Source organism: Artibeus jamaicensis, unplaced genomic scaffold, assembly GCF_021234435.1.
Source record: "Artibeus jamaicensis isolate MK-2021 breed Jamaican fruit bat unplaced genomic scaffold, CSHL_Jam_final contig_419, whole genome shotgun sequence".
In the NCBI taxonomy this organism is placed as follows: Eukaryota; Metazoa; Chordata; class Mammalia; order Chiroptera; family Phyllostomidae; genus Artibeus; species Artibeus jamaicensis.
This window is the reverse complement of record NW_026521824.1, coordinates 1,993,979-2,008,896: the sequence shown is the minus strand read 5'-3', so window position 1 is coordinate 2,008,896 and position 14,918 is coordinate 1,993,979. Positions and strand designations below refer to the sequence as shown.

Genomic DNA, 14,918 nt, shown 5'->3' with positions numbered 1-14,918 from the left:
TGAATGATGTGGCTTAGTGGGTTGAGTATCATCCCTCAGGCCAGAAGGTTTCTGGTTCAATTCCTGGTCAGGACACATGCCTGGGTTGTAGGTCATGTTCCCAGTTGGGGGCAAGCAAGATGCAACTGATCAATGTTTCTCTTGCATATCAGTGTTCCTCTTCCTCTCTTTCTCCCTCCTTTCCCTCTCTCTAAAAATAAATAAAATCTCTGGGAGGAAAAAAGTGTATGAGACTTAGGCCTTTAGTACACAAAGAGGACTACTGCCTAGTCCGTTCAAAGGCTCGTCTATCGAGAGAAACAGTCCAAACCAACACATTAGATACAATGTAATGGATTCTGCAGGGCCCTGAATACCTCACAGTAAGAATTCTCCGATGAACAAAGGCAAGCCTAGCAGTGCAGAAAGTGCACAGACAGGAGAGCACATGCTGCCAGGACAGGGAGGGGGGGTCAAGGTCGTAGAAATGAGGCCAGAGAGGTGGTCTGAACCATGCTGAGCCAAGCAAGGGGCTGATCAGCACAGAGCTATCTAAGATTTCTAAGGAAAGGAGCAATGTAGATCTGTGTTTTTAAAAAATGTTAATAGCTTTATTGAGACATAATTCTGATATATAATTCATTGATTTAATGCAGTACTTGGTATACAAGGCCTGTCCAGAAAGTATCCAGTAGTGTAATCTGAAATAGAGACATTTATTGAAGAAGATACAAGAAACATTATACATAGGACAATGACATCTCAGTGCCCTTCAAAGTAGGCATCTTGGGTCCTCACACAGATTTCCTAGTGCCTGTTCCAGTGTTCAACACACTGCAAAGTTTTTTGTTGGAATCTCCGTCTGCTGCCCTGTCACATTTACCTGAATCTCATCGTCAGTCTGAAATCTCTTCCCTTTCAAAGGTGATTTTAGTTTTAGGAAAAGCCAGATGTTACAGGGTGCCAAATCTGGGCTATAAGGGGACTGAGTCACCTGGGTGATTTGATGTTTTGCCAACAGACTCTGCACAGGATGAGATGCACGAGTGGGCATGTTTTCATGATGAAGCTGCCAATCACCAGTTGCCTGTAGCGCAGCCGTTTTCATCATATTGCATCTCTCAACCAACAGAGAATATTGAGGCAGTACTCATTAATTTTTTGGTCCAGAGGAGTGTACTCATGTTAGACACCTTCCCAACTGAAAAACAGTTAATAGGGTCTTGATCTTTAGGCAACTTTGCTGTGCCTTCTTCTTCGGCCCTGGAGAACCAGTTGACTTCCATTGGGATGACTGGGCCATAACTGTAGATCCACAATTCATCCCTGGTTACGTATGACCTTCTGGAGGAAATCTATTTCACTGGTAGTGATTTACATCAAGTCATTAGCAACTGCAGCACAACGTTCTTTCTGCTCTGGTAGCTGAAGCCACAAAACAGATTTTGTCATGACATGTTTACTGCCAAGATCCTACATCAAAATCTCAGACACAGTAGATTTTGGAATCCCCCGATCAGCTTTTAGGCTTCCACTTTCAGTCACCAATCTTTGTTGATTGTAGCCTGTACATGTTCAACATTGTATTCTGCTTATTGCACGCCTTCCAGAATGTGAATTGCTCTCAACAGATTCTTGACCATCTTTGAAGTGTTTGTGCCACACTTGTATTTGCACTATACTCACTGCATCATCCCCAAAAGTCTTCTGAATCATCTGAATAGTTTCCATGGAGTAATGTCCAAGTTTAACACAAAATTGGATGCAGATTTGTTGCTTTCCTCACTCAGTTATCTTGAACATGAGGGCCACACAGTACACGTGCTCACTCAACAGCGTCTACCACTCCCAGTGACTAGTACAATGAAGTCATCATTGTTCACACATGTGCATTCCAGTCCACTCTCCTTGGCTGCCAGGTGATGTCAGTGTTGTGCAAACCATTCATGTTGTATTAACAATGACTGTATTTTTCTGGACAAAATAATGCAGCTGTCACTACAAATCAAACCTTTCCATTACCTCTAAAAGAAATGCTGTATCCAGTCACTCCCCATTTCCCCTTCTTTCCATCTCCCCAGCCCTAGGCAACCACTGATCTTTCTGACTCAGGAGATCTGCCTATTTTAGACATTTCCTATAAATGGAATTATACAGTGTCTGGTCTTTTGTAACTTGCATCTTTCACTTAGCATGTTGTCAAGGTTCATCAGTGTTGTAACATGTTTCATGCTTGGTCCCTTTTTATTACAAATACTATTCTGCATTTTTTTCAGTTGATGGACTTTTGGGTTGTTCCCATTTCATGGCTGCTGTGAATGCTGCAGTGAACATTTATGTACAAGTTCTTGTATAGACATGTTTTCAGCTCTCTTGAGTATACAACCTAGGAGAATTGGTGACTCCATGTGGTGACTCTGTTCAGCCTTTTTAGGAACTCCCAGACTTCTTCACAGCAGCTGCACCACGTCCCAACCCTCCAGCAGTGTGTAAGGGTCCCAGTGTCTGCATTCCCCTCACCAGCATTTGTTATGGTCTTTGCTTTTCATTATATTGATCCAAGTATGCATTAAGTGACATTTCTTTGTGGGTTTGGTTTGCATTTCCCTGATGGCAGAGTTCTGTTTTAAGAGGTCCCTTCAGCTACAGCATGAAGAATGGGGGGGGGGGGGGGGGTGGAAGCAACCAGAGTGGAGGAGACTGGGGATGTAATGACGCAGATGAGATGACGAAGATTCTGGCTATAGCTCTGACACATGGGGTTGAGGAGCTTAGAACTTCAGAGTTGGTGTTGACAGCTTAAGTGAGTTAGCAGACATGAGGGAGAGGTGAGGTGGCCACTGTGGTTTCTATTATGGGCCAGATGTGAATGGAGGCGTTTTACCGAGAACAGGAAATCTAGGCAGAGGAAGGGGGCCCACAAACACCTGGGAAGAAGGAGGTCTGGATTAACCTGAGTAACCTGGAGTGGCTTTCAGGCACTGACGCAACACACGCGGAGCACATTGAGACAATCAAAGCCCGGATGTACGTTGGGCTCACCCCAGACAAGCGGTTTCTCCCTGGGCATCTGGGCATGGGACTTGTGGAAGGTAAGCAGAAGGGAGCTGCAGGGAGTAGCTGGGGAGGCCCTGTTGCTGAAGTTCCTAAGTTGTGTCGTATGGGCCACACCGAACACTGCTCTTCTCCCTGCAGGTTATGATGCCATGGGTTACGAGATGTCCAAGCCTGACCTCCGGGCTGAGCTGGAGGCCGATTTAAAGCTGATCTGTGAGGGGAAGAAGGATAAGTGTGTGGTTCTAAAGCAGCAGGTCCAGAAATACAAGCAGGTGTTCATTGAAGCCGTGGCTAAAGCTAAGAAGTGAGTGCCCAGCCCTACTCTTCAGCACACGGGGTAATTAGCTCTGCGGCCTTTGCCCTGCTGTTTCCCTAAGAAGTGAGAGTTCTTGAGGTGATTCCACAGAAACCAGGTGTTCTCATAACCATGCCCTTGAGGTTGGTAAGTCCCCACCAGTGGCCTTGTTTCCTGGCTCCTCCCCTTCGGGTTTTCCTCCTGGGTTTTGTTTGTTCCTTTCCACAGAGCTCTGTCAACGTAGAAACAGTAAACAAAGATCTGGTCCAGTTATTCTGGGCTGTTGGCTTTAGAAATGCCATTCTCCTGATTTTAAATCTGCCTTGGATTAGTATAGGCAGTACACTCATCAGTAAATCCAAGTGCTGGAGTGTGACCTGTTCTCTGGAGCGTTTGGAGTGGCCATTTAGCAAGTAGCATGCATACATTTTTTTAAGACTTAATTATTTTATTTTTTTAGAGGGGAAGGGAGGGAGAAAGAAAGGGAGAGAAGCAACATGCAGTTGCCTCTCGTGTGCCCACTGCTGGGGACCTGGCCCGAAACCCAGGCATGTGTCCTGACTGGGAATTGAACTGGTGACCCTTTGGTCCTCAGGCCAGCACTTAGTCCACTGAGCCACACCAGCCAGGGCAGCTTGTGTGCAGTTTGGTAGGCATGTTTTCTGCCCCATGTCAATTTGGAACAATGCATGATCTAGTTTAAACTTTACCTCAGACAGACACTTGAGGAATGTATGCATGGACCCTATGCAGTTACATTTGATGTGAGACCACTGATCGGGCAACAGTGCCTGCTTGGTAGCTGGACCCCTCCTGGGAGCTGCCAGGAGTCACCAGAGCCAAGGCCACTTTGCCAGTGCAGTTCTCTGTTGGCCTCCATTCTTTACGTCAGGTCTGAGGCTGACCAGCCAGCCCCTTCCCTGGGCCACAAACATGTTGTATGCACATAAGGAAATTCACATATGCTTTGCTCTGTCTTCAGATTGGACGAGGCCTTGTCCCAGTACTTTGGGGAAGGGGCAGAGGTAGCCCAGCAAGAAACCATCTACCCGGCCGCACCAGAACCTGTCAGGAAGTGTCCACAATGCAACAAGGACATGGTCCTCAAGACCAAGAAGAGTGGCGGGTCAGTGCCCAACTTCGCCCCCCACCTCTGCCCCTTGTGCTCACCTGGTACCTGCCAGGTCTGCCAGACAGCTTGCACAAGGCCCTGACATTTCATTTGTGTGGTTACTTGAAGGCAGCCTGCACTTGCCAGATCCCGGACTAAGTGCTGAGACAGACCTGCGGCTGATGAGGCACTGGTGCGCAGTGCTGTGGGATGCAGGGGAGGGCGGGGGCCAGGCCGTGGTGGGGTTGGTGTCTTCTGTGGGTAGCACTTACCTCCTCTGGTGTGGAGAGAAGGGTGGGGAAGCATGAGCTATAGACCCAAGTGGGACTACATTGAATTCCCCTTGGACCACTTATAAGCTTTGTGCCCTAAAGCAGGTCACTTAACTACTCTAAGCCCCAGTTTTCTCTTCCAGAAACCCAGGGCAGTGATACCTAGGCTATCTACCTCACAAAACTGTGGGAAGGGTGAGGATTCAGTGGAAAGAGCCATGGGTCTAGAAGAGCCCAATACATTTGAGATATTCAACAACACTGGTTCACTTCTCTCCTTGTTTTGGCCCTGCATGGGGTCTGAACATCTTAAATCCCTCTTCATTTCCATGCATTCTTTAAGAGTGGGCAGGTCACCTCAAGGCTCAGGCTGCCTGACCTGGCCTAGCTGTCCATGCCAACGCCCTGGTGCCAGAGGAAGTTCAGGCTGGAGTGGTGGACTTGGTGGCAGCCAGCATTCATCACATGCCATTGCTGTGGCTGGCCTGATGAAGGGTGCTCAGCAGGCATTATCTTATTTGACTCCATAACCACCCTACAGGACAGGTGTTTTTATTCCAGCTTTCTAAGGAGCGACGACCGAGGCTTAGTAGGCTGAGGTGGCTTGTCTATAGCAGGCAGCCCTAGGGAGTGGGAGAGGCAGGATGTGAACCCAGGCCGTCATAGCCTCCATTCTGCTGGCCCCTCTGGCTGCAGCACTGTTGCCTGCTGTGCTGCTGTGTGAGCGGGCGGTTTCCCTGACTCTCAGGGGCTAGAGGCTGGTGAGCTGGGCCTAGCAGCGGTGGCAGGGCGTGTGCTGCCCACAGACATATGAGCCGGTGCCACTGTAGGCTTAGTCCAGTGCCTGATGGCCACATGTAAGCACCTAATAAATGCTGTCGATGGTTTTTGTCTTTGCCACTAGTGGGTAAGTGGACTAGTAATCATTGGAATAGAAAGGGGAAAAGTACTTGCCTTTGTGTGAGTTCTGAATTTTCTAAGTCCTTGGGTCACCTGACAGGCCTGGAGACTTGTGAGGTTTACCACTCCAGGCTTAATGTGATCGTTTTCATTTCTGGGTTTGGGGACTTGCTATTTGAATAATTGGGGTTTGTGATTTGTTGGTTTGTTTTACTTTGTCTGGTCATACCCAGATGTGCAAAAACATTGCAAATTGTGTGTATGTTGGCTAGTCCAGTCCTGGAGTTTCATGACTGGAAGACATTGAGAAATGGCCAAAAAAGACGTGGTGTAAGTGTTAAGAGCAAAGGCTCTTACATCAGACAGATCGGATTCTAGTCCTAACTGCAACTCTCCTCACTTGCATCCTGGGGCAGATGACCATGCTGCCCCAAGCCACACTTTGCTCCAGTGGAAGCTGACTCTTGTCATGAGAAAGAGGTCGGGAGGGCGGTGCGACAGCCCTTGGCAAGGAGCCTGAGTAGAACCTTCGGTACTTGGTGGGGCTGTGGCCCCAGTGTTGGTAGGGCAGTTGGCTATTTTTCAGTAGCAAGCAGAGTCAGCTGTAGCAGTTTCTTTTTTTAGGGAGGTGAGTAAAAAAGCAGGTTAGTATTTTTAAGTGATTTTATTACCGGTGACTGCATCCATTTAAGTGTTCTCTAGACAAGTATACATCTTTAGTCAGCTAAAGAAAAGTTTCCTTGCTGTTTCCCATTTCCTGTGGTCTGGTGGTTCCTGCCTAACCCTGGTCCCCGTGCCCACAGGTTCTACCTGAGCTGCGTGGGTTTCCCGGAATGTCGATCTGTTGTGTGGTTCCCTGACTCTGTGCTGGAGGCCAGCAGGGATGGCAGTGTGTGTCCAGTGTGTCGGCCACACCCTGTATACAGGTAAGCCAGGCACCTCATCAGGGCTAAGACATAGCACAGGTAGAGGCACTCAGGGACCTGAACCTCTGGGCACCTCGGGGAGGATGTTCCCCATGCTCCGTAGCAGCCAGGTCAGCAGGCTCACATCGCTCCAGGTCCCAGGGACACCGTTTCTGATGCGGAAGCCAGCCTTGAGGGCAGGTTCCCCTTTCCCTGACCTCTCCTGCTAGATCACCAGGCTCTTCCCCACAGCCCAGAGTCTTCAAACCTACTGGATATGGGACTCCTACACTTGTAAAAATCATTGAGGAATCTACAGAGCTTTTGTTGTGGGTTATGTTTATCAGTATTTACCATATTCTAAATTAAAGGGGAGATATTTTCTGAAATTTAGTGTACTAATTTTTTAGTAACATGCATTGCACACTAGCATAAATAACATTTTTAGGCTAAAATACCTAATTTTCAAAGCAAAAAAATAATGCAGGGTTTTCCATTTTTGCAAGGCTTCATAGGAGACAGTTGGATTCTCTTATCTGCTTCCACAGCCAGTCTGCTGAGTTTATTGCGTGTGTTGTAGCCTCTGGAAAGCTCCCCTGCATCCACTTGGAGGAATAGGAGCACAACAGACTTACCTTCCTTAGCATGGTTACAAAATATTTTTTACCTCAACTTGAAAGGTCCCAGAATGGTCCGGAGCCCAGTGGAGCCCACTCTGAGAACTGCTGGTATAGGGGAATGAACTTTCAGAGGCTTCTGTGTTGTGGTGATTCACTGGGGACTCAGATTTCATCTGCCTCGCACTCTGCACTCTTGTGAAGACTGAAGGGACTAGTGGTTGGCTGGTGCGTGTGTGAGCTTCCTAGGGCATGGTGCCAAGGGGAGACCTAGAGCAGGTGCGTCCTTCTGTGGACCAAGGAGAAGACTCTTGCATCTGGTAGTAATTTTTTTTTTTTTTTTTTTACCTTTTGTCCATTAGGTTGAAGTTCAAGTTTAAACGTGGTAGCCTGCCCCCGACCATGCCTCTGGAATTCATAGGCTGCATCGGTGGATGTGATGAAACCCTGAGGGAGATCTTGGACCTAAGGTTTTCACGGGGTGCCCCCAGAGCTGGCCCACCCGCCAGCCAGCCCTCTGGCTACCTGCAGGCTGGCCGGCCCTCGAACAGAACGGACAGCAGCCAGCACAGCCACCCTCAGCCTCCTGGCGCCAGGCAGACCAGGCCCTTGAAGGCTCTGGCCCAGAATCAACCTCTACCCACTGCTGCTGGTGAAAGCAACTCCGTGGTCTGCAACTGTGGCCAGGAAGCCCTGCTGCTCACTGTTCGGAAGGAGGGTCCCAACCAGGGCCGGCAGTTCTATAAGTGCCAGGGTGGCAGCTGCAGCTTCTTCCTGTGGGCCGACAGCAGCCACCCAGAAGCAGGAGGGCCTCCTTCCTCCTCAGCAAGACACCCCGCTGTCTCAGGGAACCACCCACATGGGTTTGGTAGCCCTGGTGATGACTCTGGTGGTGGCATATCCTGCCTATGTAGTCAGGCCACTGTCACACGAACTGTGCAAAAGGACGGGCCCAACAAGGGCCGCCAGTTCCACACATGTTCCAAGCCAAGAGAGCAGCAATGTGGCTTCTTCCAGTGGGTAGACGAGAATGTGGCCCCAGGTGAGTGAGGAGCGCGCCCTTTGCCACAGCAGCACTACAGGGAGCAGCTCCAGGGCTGGGCAGGGTGGGGCGTGCAGAGCCCTGCCTCAGACCCAGGGCAGGGTGAGGCGGTGGTGGGAGTGTGAGGACCACTGGATCATCTTTCTCCTTTGTCTTCTCAACTCACTCCCTTCCAGCAAGGTAGCGAGTGGTACCATCTATTCCAAATGAAACAGTAGGCTACTGTGGGTCTCGTAGCTCGCTCTGTGCCTGGCACTATGCTGAGTAGGGTGTGCTAAAATAGGCATCTTCCATCGTCACCAGGTAAGCATGTGATCACAATTTTACAAATGAGGAAGGCGAGCGAACAACGTGACTACTCAGGTCACATAGCAATACAACCCAAGACTGGAAAGCAGGTGGGGCCCCTGGAAAGCAGGCTGTGTAACTCCACAGCCCTGTGCTCCGGTAGCCTTTGTAAACCCTAGGAAGCCACATTCTCGTCTACCGTTATCATTAGCCTCATTTGTTCTGATGGAGAAACTAGTCTTTAGGATGTCTAGGAACCTACTTGGGTCTGGCACCTGGACATTGGATCAAGGTAGATAATATATTGAAGGCACCTTGAAATGGCCCCTGCCTGCCCTGGTACACAGCAGAAGCTTAAATATTTGAGAATGACCAAAAGTCCTAGTGGGAGCTTTGTCACACAGAGCTGGTTCCAAAACCCAGCTGTGTAACCTTAAACAACTTGGCCTCTCAGCCTCAGTTTCCTTGGTAAGATGGGAACCAGCCTATCTTTACTGCAGTCCTTATTTTATAAAGGAATGTAGTCTCAGACTGTGGTACTAATACATGTGTCCTCAGCTTTGTGTGTACAGGAAAAACCCAGCAGGCCTGGTGCAAGCACAGGGCTGGTGACCAGGGCCAGAGGGGCCTGGGGACAGCCACTGCTGTGACGCCTCTCATCAGGAGTGGGTGGGGAGTAGTTTGGGTGTGCAAGGGGCCCCTTACCTTTCAGTGAAGGGAAGTAGTGTGCAGCCTCCAGGCCAGCTGAGCAGTTATCCCGGACAGTCAGGTGGTCAACACTAAAAAGCCTATGTAATGGACGGATCCAGAATGGACTCGGGTTTCTTTGCATGAAGATGGGAAGTGGGTTGTTGGGTCCAGGCCCGTTTGTCTCTGCCTCCTCACTGCACAACCTCAGGCCAGCTGCTTGCGTGGTTTCCACTTCATTAACAAGTGTGTACAAAGTGACACGGGGCCCTCACCAGGACAGTAGGAGGGGGCCAAGGCCTTCAGGAGCACAGGGTTTAGGCATTGACACTGTTGGTGCAGAGTGAGGGGAGCCTGTCCTCTGGGGACAGCGGGGGTGACTACCCTCCTTTAGAGGACACCCTGTACTCAACACTCACCTGTATTTCCTTTCACTTCAGTAGGTCTTTCTGAACTTAGACTTCCTCTGACTCTTCCCACAGGGACTTTGGGGGCTCCACCCTGGCCGGGAGGCAGAGGAAAAACCCATGGACTGGAATCCAGAAGCAAAAGAGCCCGGACCAGTTCCTCAGACCCTGGGTCCATGGCCAAGAAACCTCGGAAATGCAGTCTTTGCCACCAGCCTGGGCACACCCGTCCCTTCTGCCCTCAGAACAGATGAGGGCAGGGTAGTGGGGAAAGGGCCACTTTCTCAGAGCTGCCCCTATTGTCTCAAGAACAAGATGTGTTCACAAGGACCAGGCAGCCCTTCCCTGGGCCACAGGTGTGGGTGAATGGAGTTGCTTTCAGTATCCGGCCTTCCTGTGTTAAGGAATCAAGATCCAGAGTGTTCTCTCAAGAATTCCTCCTCTGTCGGACAGTGGCCCTCTGGCAAGGATTCAGGAGTGACCATGGCCACTACTGGGAAGTCACAGAAGCTGCTCCCTGAGATTCAACAGGGGCTGTTGCCGTGAATGCCATGAAGAAGCAGGGAGCTAGAGCACTTAGCGGTGGAGCAGTGCGTCCCGCAGCTGTGGCCCCTGGGGTCTCCTCCGCCTCTGTGAGAGACCAGTGCTCCCAGCGCAGGCTCGGAGTAGCCAGGAGGGGACTTCTCCACACATAACCTGAGAAAGGAAGGTGGGGTGCAAGGAAATGGCTCTTGTTCCAAACTTACGTCTACAGAAGATTTCTTTATCTAGAACCTGCTGTGGCCAGCATGCTCCCAGCTCATGTGCCTCAATAAAGAAGTGTTCCCGTTACTCAAGTGCATATGATGCAGTGTCTGGGGAATGGTGGCAGGAGCAGAGGGTATAGACACCAGCCAGTGCCCAAAGACCCCTTGCCAGCACCTGGCCCTCATGATGTCCCCTCAAAGTCCCAGTTCAAGTGGCAAATGTTAAACCCAACTGCTCGCAGCCCTACAAACAGCCACACATCCAGAGGTTGCCATATTTCTTACTTGCCTTCACTTTGTAATACATAACCATGTTTGCTGTATTGTCTGGTTGTGACTGGGGTGGGTTGCCCAGTCACATCGCTGGCTGGTAAACAGATGAACTTTCTTGAGGTCTTGGGACTCCGGGCCCCATACCATTCAGTTAGACCACTGGCTCTGCTCTGGCTGGTGGCAGGGAGGGAGGATTCTTCTAAGTGCAGATAGATGTCTGGAATTGCTCCTGGAGCACCTCATCAGTGAGTGTGGGGCCGGGTCTCGCATTTGTGTGGTTTCGGGCTCCCCTCAGCTCTGGAAGCCACCAGTCTACTTTCTGTTGTTTTTATCCATTCTGAACATGTCATGTCACAGAATATCAGCTGTTTCTGCCATCTTTCACTTAACCTAGTATTTTGCAAGGCTCATCCACGTTAGAAGCATATTGGTCATTCATTCCTTTCCATGACAATGATATTCCATTATGTGGGTGGACTCCATTAAGTTCATTCTTCAGCAGATGGACTTTGGGTTGCTGATTACCTTGAGGCTACCATCAATAGTGCTGCTACACACTTTCATGCAGAAGTGTTTGAACACCTCAATTCTTTCAGGTATGTGTAGGAGTGCAGTTGTGGGTCACACAGTAATTCTGTTTAATCACCAAACGACTTTCCACAGCAGCTACACCATTTTACATTCCCATCAACAATGCAGGAGGGTTCCATTTCTCCACATTCTTACCAATACTGTAGCTATTTTTTTTTAATACAGCCACCCTAGTGTGTGTAAAGGGAAATCTTATTGTGGTTTTGACTTGCATTTTCTAAATGACCACTGACATTGAACATCTTGTTATGTGTATCTTTGGATAAATATCTATTCAAGTCTTTTGCCCACTTTTCAACTATGTTGTTCGTTGCTGAGTTGCAGGAGTTCTTTATAAATTCTGGGTACTAGATGCATTTGTGGGTTATAATCTTTCTGCAAGTAGCTTCCCCTGTGTGTCAAGACCAAGAACTGCTAGGCTGGACTGCCCCAAAGACTTGCCAGCTCAGGTCCTGATGCCCCACCAGCACCAGCATTGTCTTTCTTCCCCACTGCGCCCAAGCGGCCTCATCATGGCACACAGAGTTAGTCACCTGAAGGCTCCTTGGTGGAGGGTGTCAGGGCCAGTTGCAATGCAGTCTCCAGGAACAGCCTGTGAGGGAATTTCCCACATCTCTGGGTGGCTCACTCAGGCCAGCAGCACTCGGGGCACTAAGTTGATCCTCTGATGGTGGCTGGAAGGGTTTGAATCCCATCTCCTATGGCCTGCACAATGCAGGACAGAGTAAAATGACCCCCCCTTACTTACTAAGCCTACCCCTACCTGCAACTAAGAACTAGGCCACATAATTGACCACCCCGTGTTTCTCAGCCTCCCAGCTCTCCTGCGAGGGACAAGGGGGCTCTGATGAGTAAATGCCTTCCCTGGCAGCAGCTGAATGGGAATTGAAACAGTCTGCCTTCGCTTCTACACCTCAGTGCTCTTGGAGTATCCACGTCATTCTCCATGCTGAGGAGAGCCACCTGCTGTCCCTCAGAGAAGCGGAAGCCTGGCTTCTGCCTCGCATGTCCCTGAAGTACCTCTGCCTGCCCCAGTCTGGAAAACAGCAAGAGCAGCTATCCCACACAGCTGCTGCTGCTGCTGCTTGAAGGGAACTGCCTTCGATGCATCCTGCTCCTGGAGCAGCTGGAAGCAAAAAACTAGGCCCCATTCTTCCCCCTGCGGCTGGCCACTCTCTGAGCACAGGTCCAGTGCCCAGCAGCACTGTGCTGACGTCAGGTACCAGATCTGGGACACTGAGAGGAGACCCTGGTAACCCTTGGGGTGAATTCACAGCTGCCTTTCCTTCTGGGGCCTGTTGCAGCCCATAACTCAGGATTCCTGACTAGAATACTAAGATGGCAAGCCAGTGCAGTGCCACTCACTCCCGGTGGCCGTTCCTGCTAGGCACATGTGTATGCTTGCTCCATCCCTGCCTCAGGCCATCCACACTGGTTCACACTGGGAGGTGGTGCTGGGGGCGGCCTGACAGTTTGGCCTTCCTGCCAGCTGGCGCCAGCCAATTAAACTGTGCTGTTTCAGAAAACTGGCAGCAGTGTAAAGATGATCCAAAGCACCATCCTCAGCCATTTGTGTTGGCCTTTGGAAGACACTCTGGGTCTCATCCACTACACCCTTAGTTTCCTCAATGAATTAGATGCAACCAAATTGTAATGTTACTAGGATTTAAAAAAAAATTTTTTTTTTTGCCCTGGCTGGTGTGGCTCAGTGGATTGAGCGCCAGACTGCAAAGCAAAGGCGCTCAATCTGGTCAGGGCACATGCCTGCGTTGAGGGCCAGGTCCCTGGTTGTGGGGGGGGGGGGGGGGGTAAAAATGAACTGGTAAAACCTTTTTTAAAAAAAGATTTTATTTATTTTTAGAGAGGGGAAGGGAGAGAGAAGAGAGGGAGAGAAACATCAATGTGTGGTTGCCTCTCGCACACTCCCAATCAGGGACCTGGCCTGCAACCCAGGCCTGTGCCCTGACTGGGAATTGAACCAGCGACCTTTTAGTTTGGGGGATGATGTCCAACCCAGTGAGCCACACCAGTCAGGACAAGGTTTTTTAGCTTACTTTTTTGATTAGAAAATAAAAATATACTTCTGAAAAATGCAATTGTGTCCCTTGTTTTAGAACACGGCAGAGGTGGAGCAGTAGCCCGGGACTGTGGGCTTCAGGCTGAACTGTGCCTGACCCTGACTGACCCTGACCCTGGGCCCAGCACTCTTCCCATACCTGCAGGAATGAATGCCTGTACTAGAGCCCCTACAGATTACGTGTCTATTCTCTGGGACTCCAAGCCTGGCCTCTTGGCCAGCTAAGTCCCAGGTCTTAAGGGGAAAGGCCCATTTGGAACCAAAGTCAGAAAGTGCTTTCCTTGTGTGGTTTGCACACTAGCTCAGAGGCAGTTATTCTGGAGGTAGATTCTGGCTCATTAAGGTCCTCAAACCAGGTGGCTCCTGAGCTAACCCTGAATTGGATCCATTTTTCCTCAATGTGCCCCTGGGCACAGGCATCACTAGTGGGAGTAGGAACTGCACTTATATTTTCCACTCAAAGTAGAAAGATGTCATGAGATCAGGAGAAGGCAGGATGCAGTGGTGAGTGCCCAGGTGTGTCTGGTGGGGAGGTGGGCCACATACCTCCCTACCAGATTCAGCCTCTTTTCCCTTTCTGCTCCACTGGCCAAGCCACAGCTCCGGGCTTTCGAAAGGGCGGTTTTCTAGCCTGACGGCCGAAGCCCTTTCAGAATGCAGTTTGGTCAGATCCCTCAGAATCTGAACTATGTTTGAGTGCTTTCCATTCCCAGGAATCCCCTAATGAGAAAGCCCGTGTACAGAGACGCTCTTCAGGCCTTAAGACTGAAACAACTGGGCAGACCTGCTGCAGGATGACCGGCACTGCCCCTTGACAGAGTATCATGCAGCTAAGTTTTCTTCTTAGCAGCCAAGTATTTCTGAGGAGACATTCTTATGAGTGAATTTACAAAAACGATATGTTTGATCTCTGGTAATAAGTATTCTAGAGTTACGTAGGTACCGTTTTAAATTTTTAAGTCCCTGTTTGCCATGTTTGTCGTGGTATTATTTTATCGGCTCTGGTATTCCTTTAATTCTGAGCAAGTGGCATCACTGCTGTACCACAGTTGTCACAATTCCAGGCCTTGGGTCACTTGGTAAAGTTAAACCAAGGGCGTGGATTGACAAGTTTTGGCACCACAGCTGAAGGGTCTCAGTATTAACACATTTAGACCCTGGGTCAAGACGGAACCTAGCTCAGAGCTGGAACCATCCTGTGTCCAAAGAGAGTGGCCCAGAGCAGCAATGCCCCATGTAGCTGGCACAGACCGGGGCTGAGCTGAGCTCCTCCCACACAGAGTCCTAGCAAAATGGTGACTGGTTGCATTTCTCTGGCTAGGAACTTAAGTCCCAGGTGTTAACCATACAACAGTACTGACCACAAACACCTTTCTCTCCCTTTTAATCCATCCGTTTTTTTGTTGTTTTTTTTACTGAAATTATGGTGTGTGAGGGGAAGTTCAGAACCACTGAAAGCACGAGGCCTGCCCACATGGGGCCACATGTGGAGTTTGGTCATCTAGGAGGACCTCTGGACCAGGCGCACTTCCTGGCCCACCGCCCTGGCCACGCCCAGGCCAGCCTTCCCCAGGCCCCTGGTTGTCCTGAGGAGCACAGCTATGGTCAGGCACAGGCCGGGCAGCAGAGGGCCCCTTGTGCTTTGGCTCTGTGCTATTGGGCCAGCAAGCC

The 14,918-nt window shown here is 49.9% G+C and overlaps 1 protein-coding gene across 1 annotated transcript in view; it reads left to right on the top strand.

Moving 5' to 3' along the window:
* The window catches only part of TOP3A (DNA topoisomerase III alpha), a 40,600-nt gene extending 30,209 nt beyond the window's left edge, over positions 1–10,391 (top strand). Inside the window, exons 14-19 of the mRNA XM_037163146.2 lie at positions 2,958–3,071; positions 3,175–3,340; positions 4,314–4,457; positions 6,418–6,540; positions 7,499–8,178; positions 9,636–10,391. Coding sequence (XP_037019041.2) covers positions 2,958–3,071; positions 3,175–3,340; positions 4,314–4,457; positions 6,418–6,540; positions 7,499–8,178; positions 9,636–9,814 — 1,406 coding nt within the window. The 3' untranslated portion in view covers positions 9,815–10,391. The remainder of the gene's footprint in view (positions 1–2,957; positions 3,072–3,174; positions 3,341–4,313; positions 4,458–6,417; positions 6,541–7,498; positions 8,179–9,635) is intronic.
* The last annotated feature ends 4,527 nt before the right edge of the window (positions 10,392–14,918 follow it).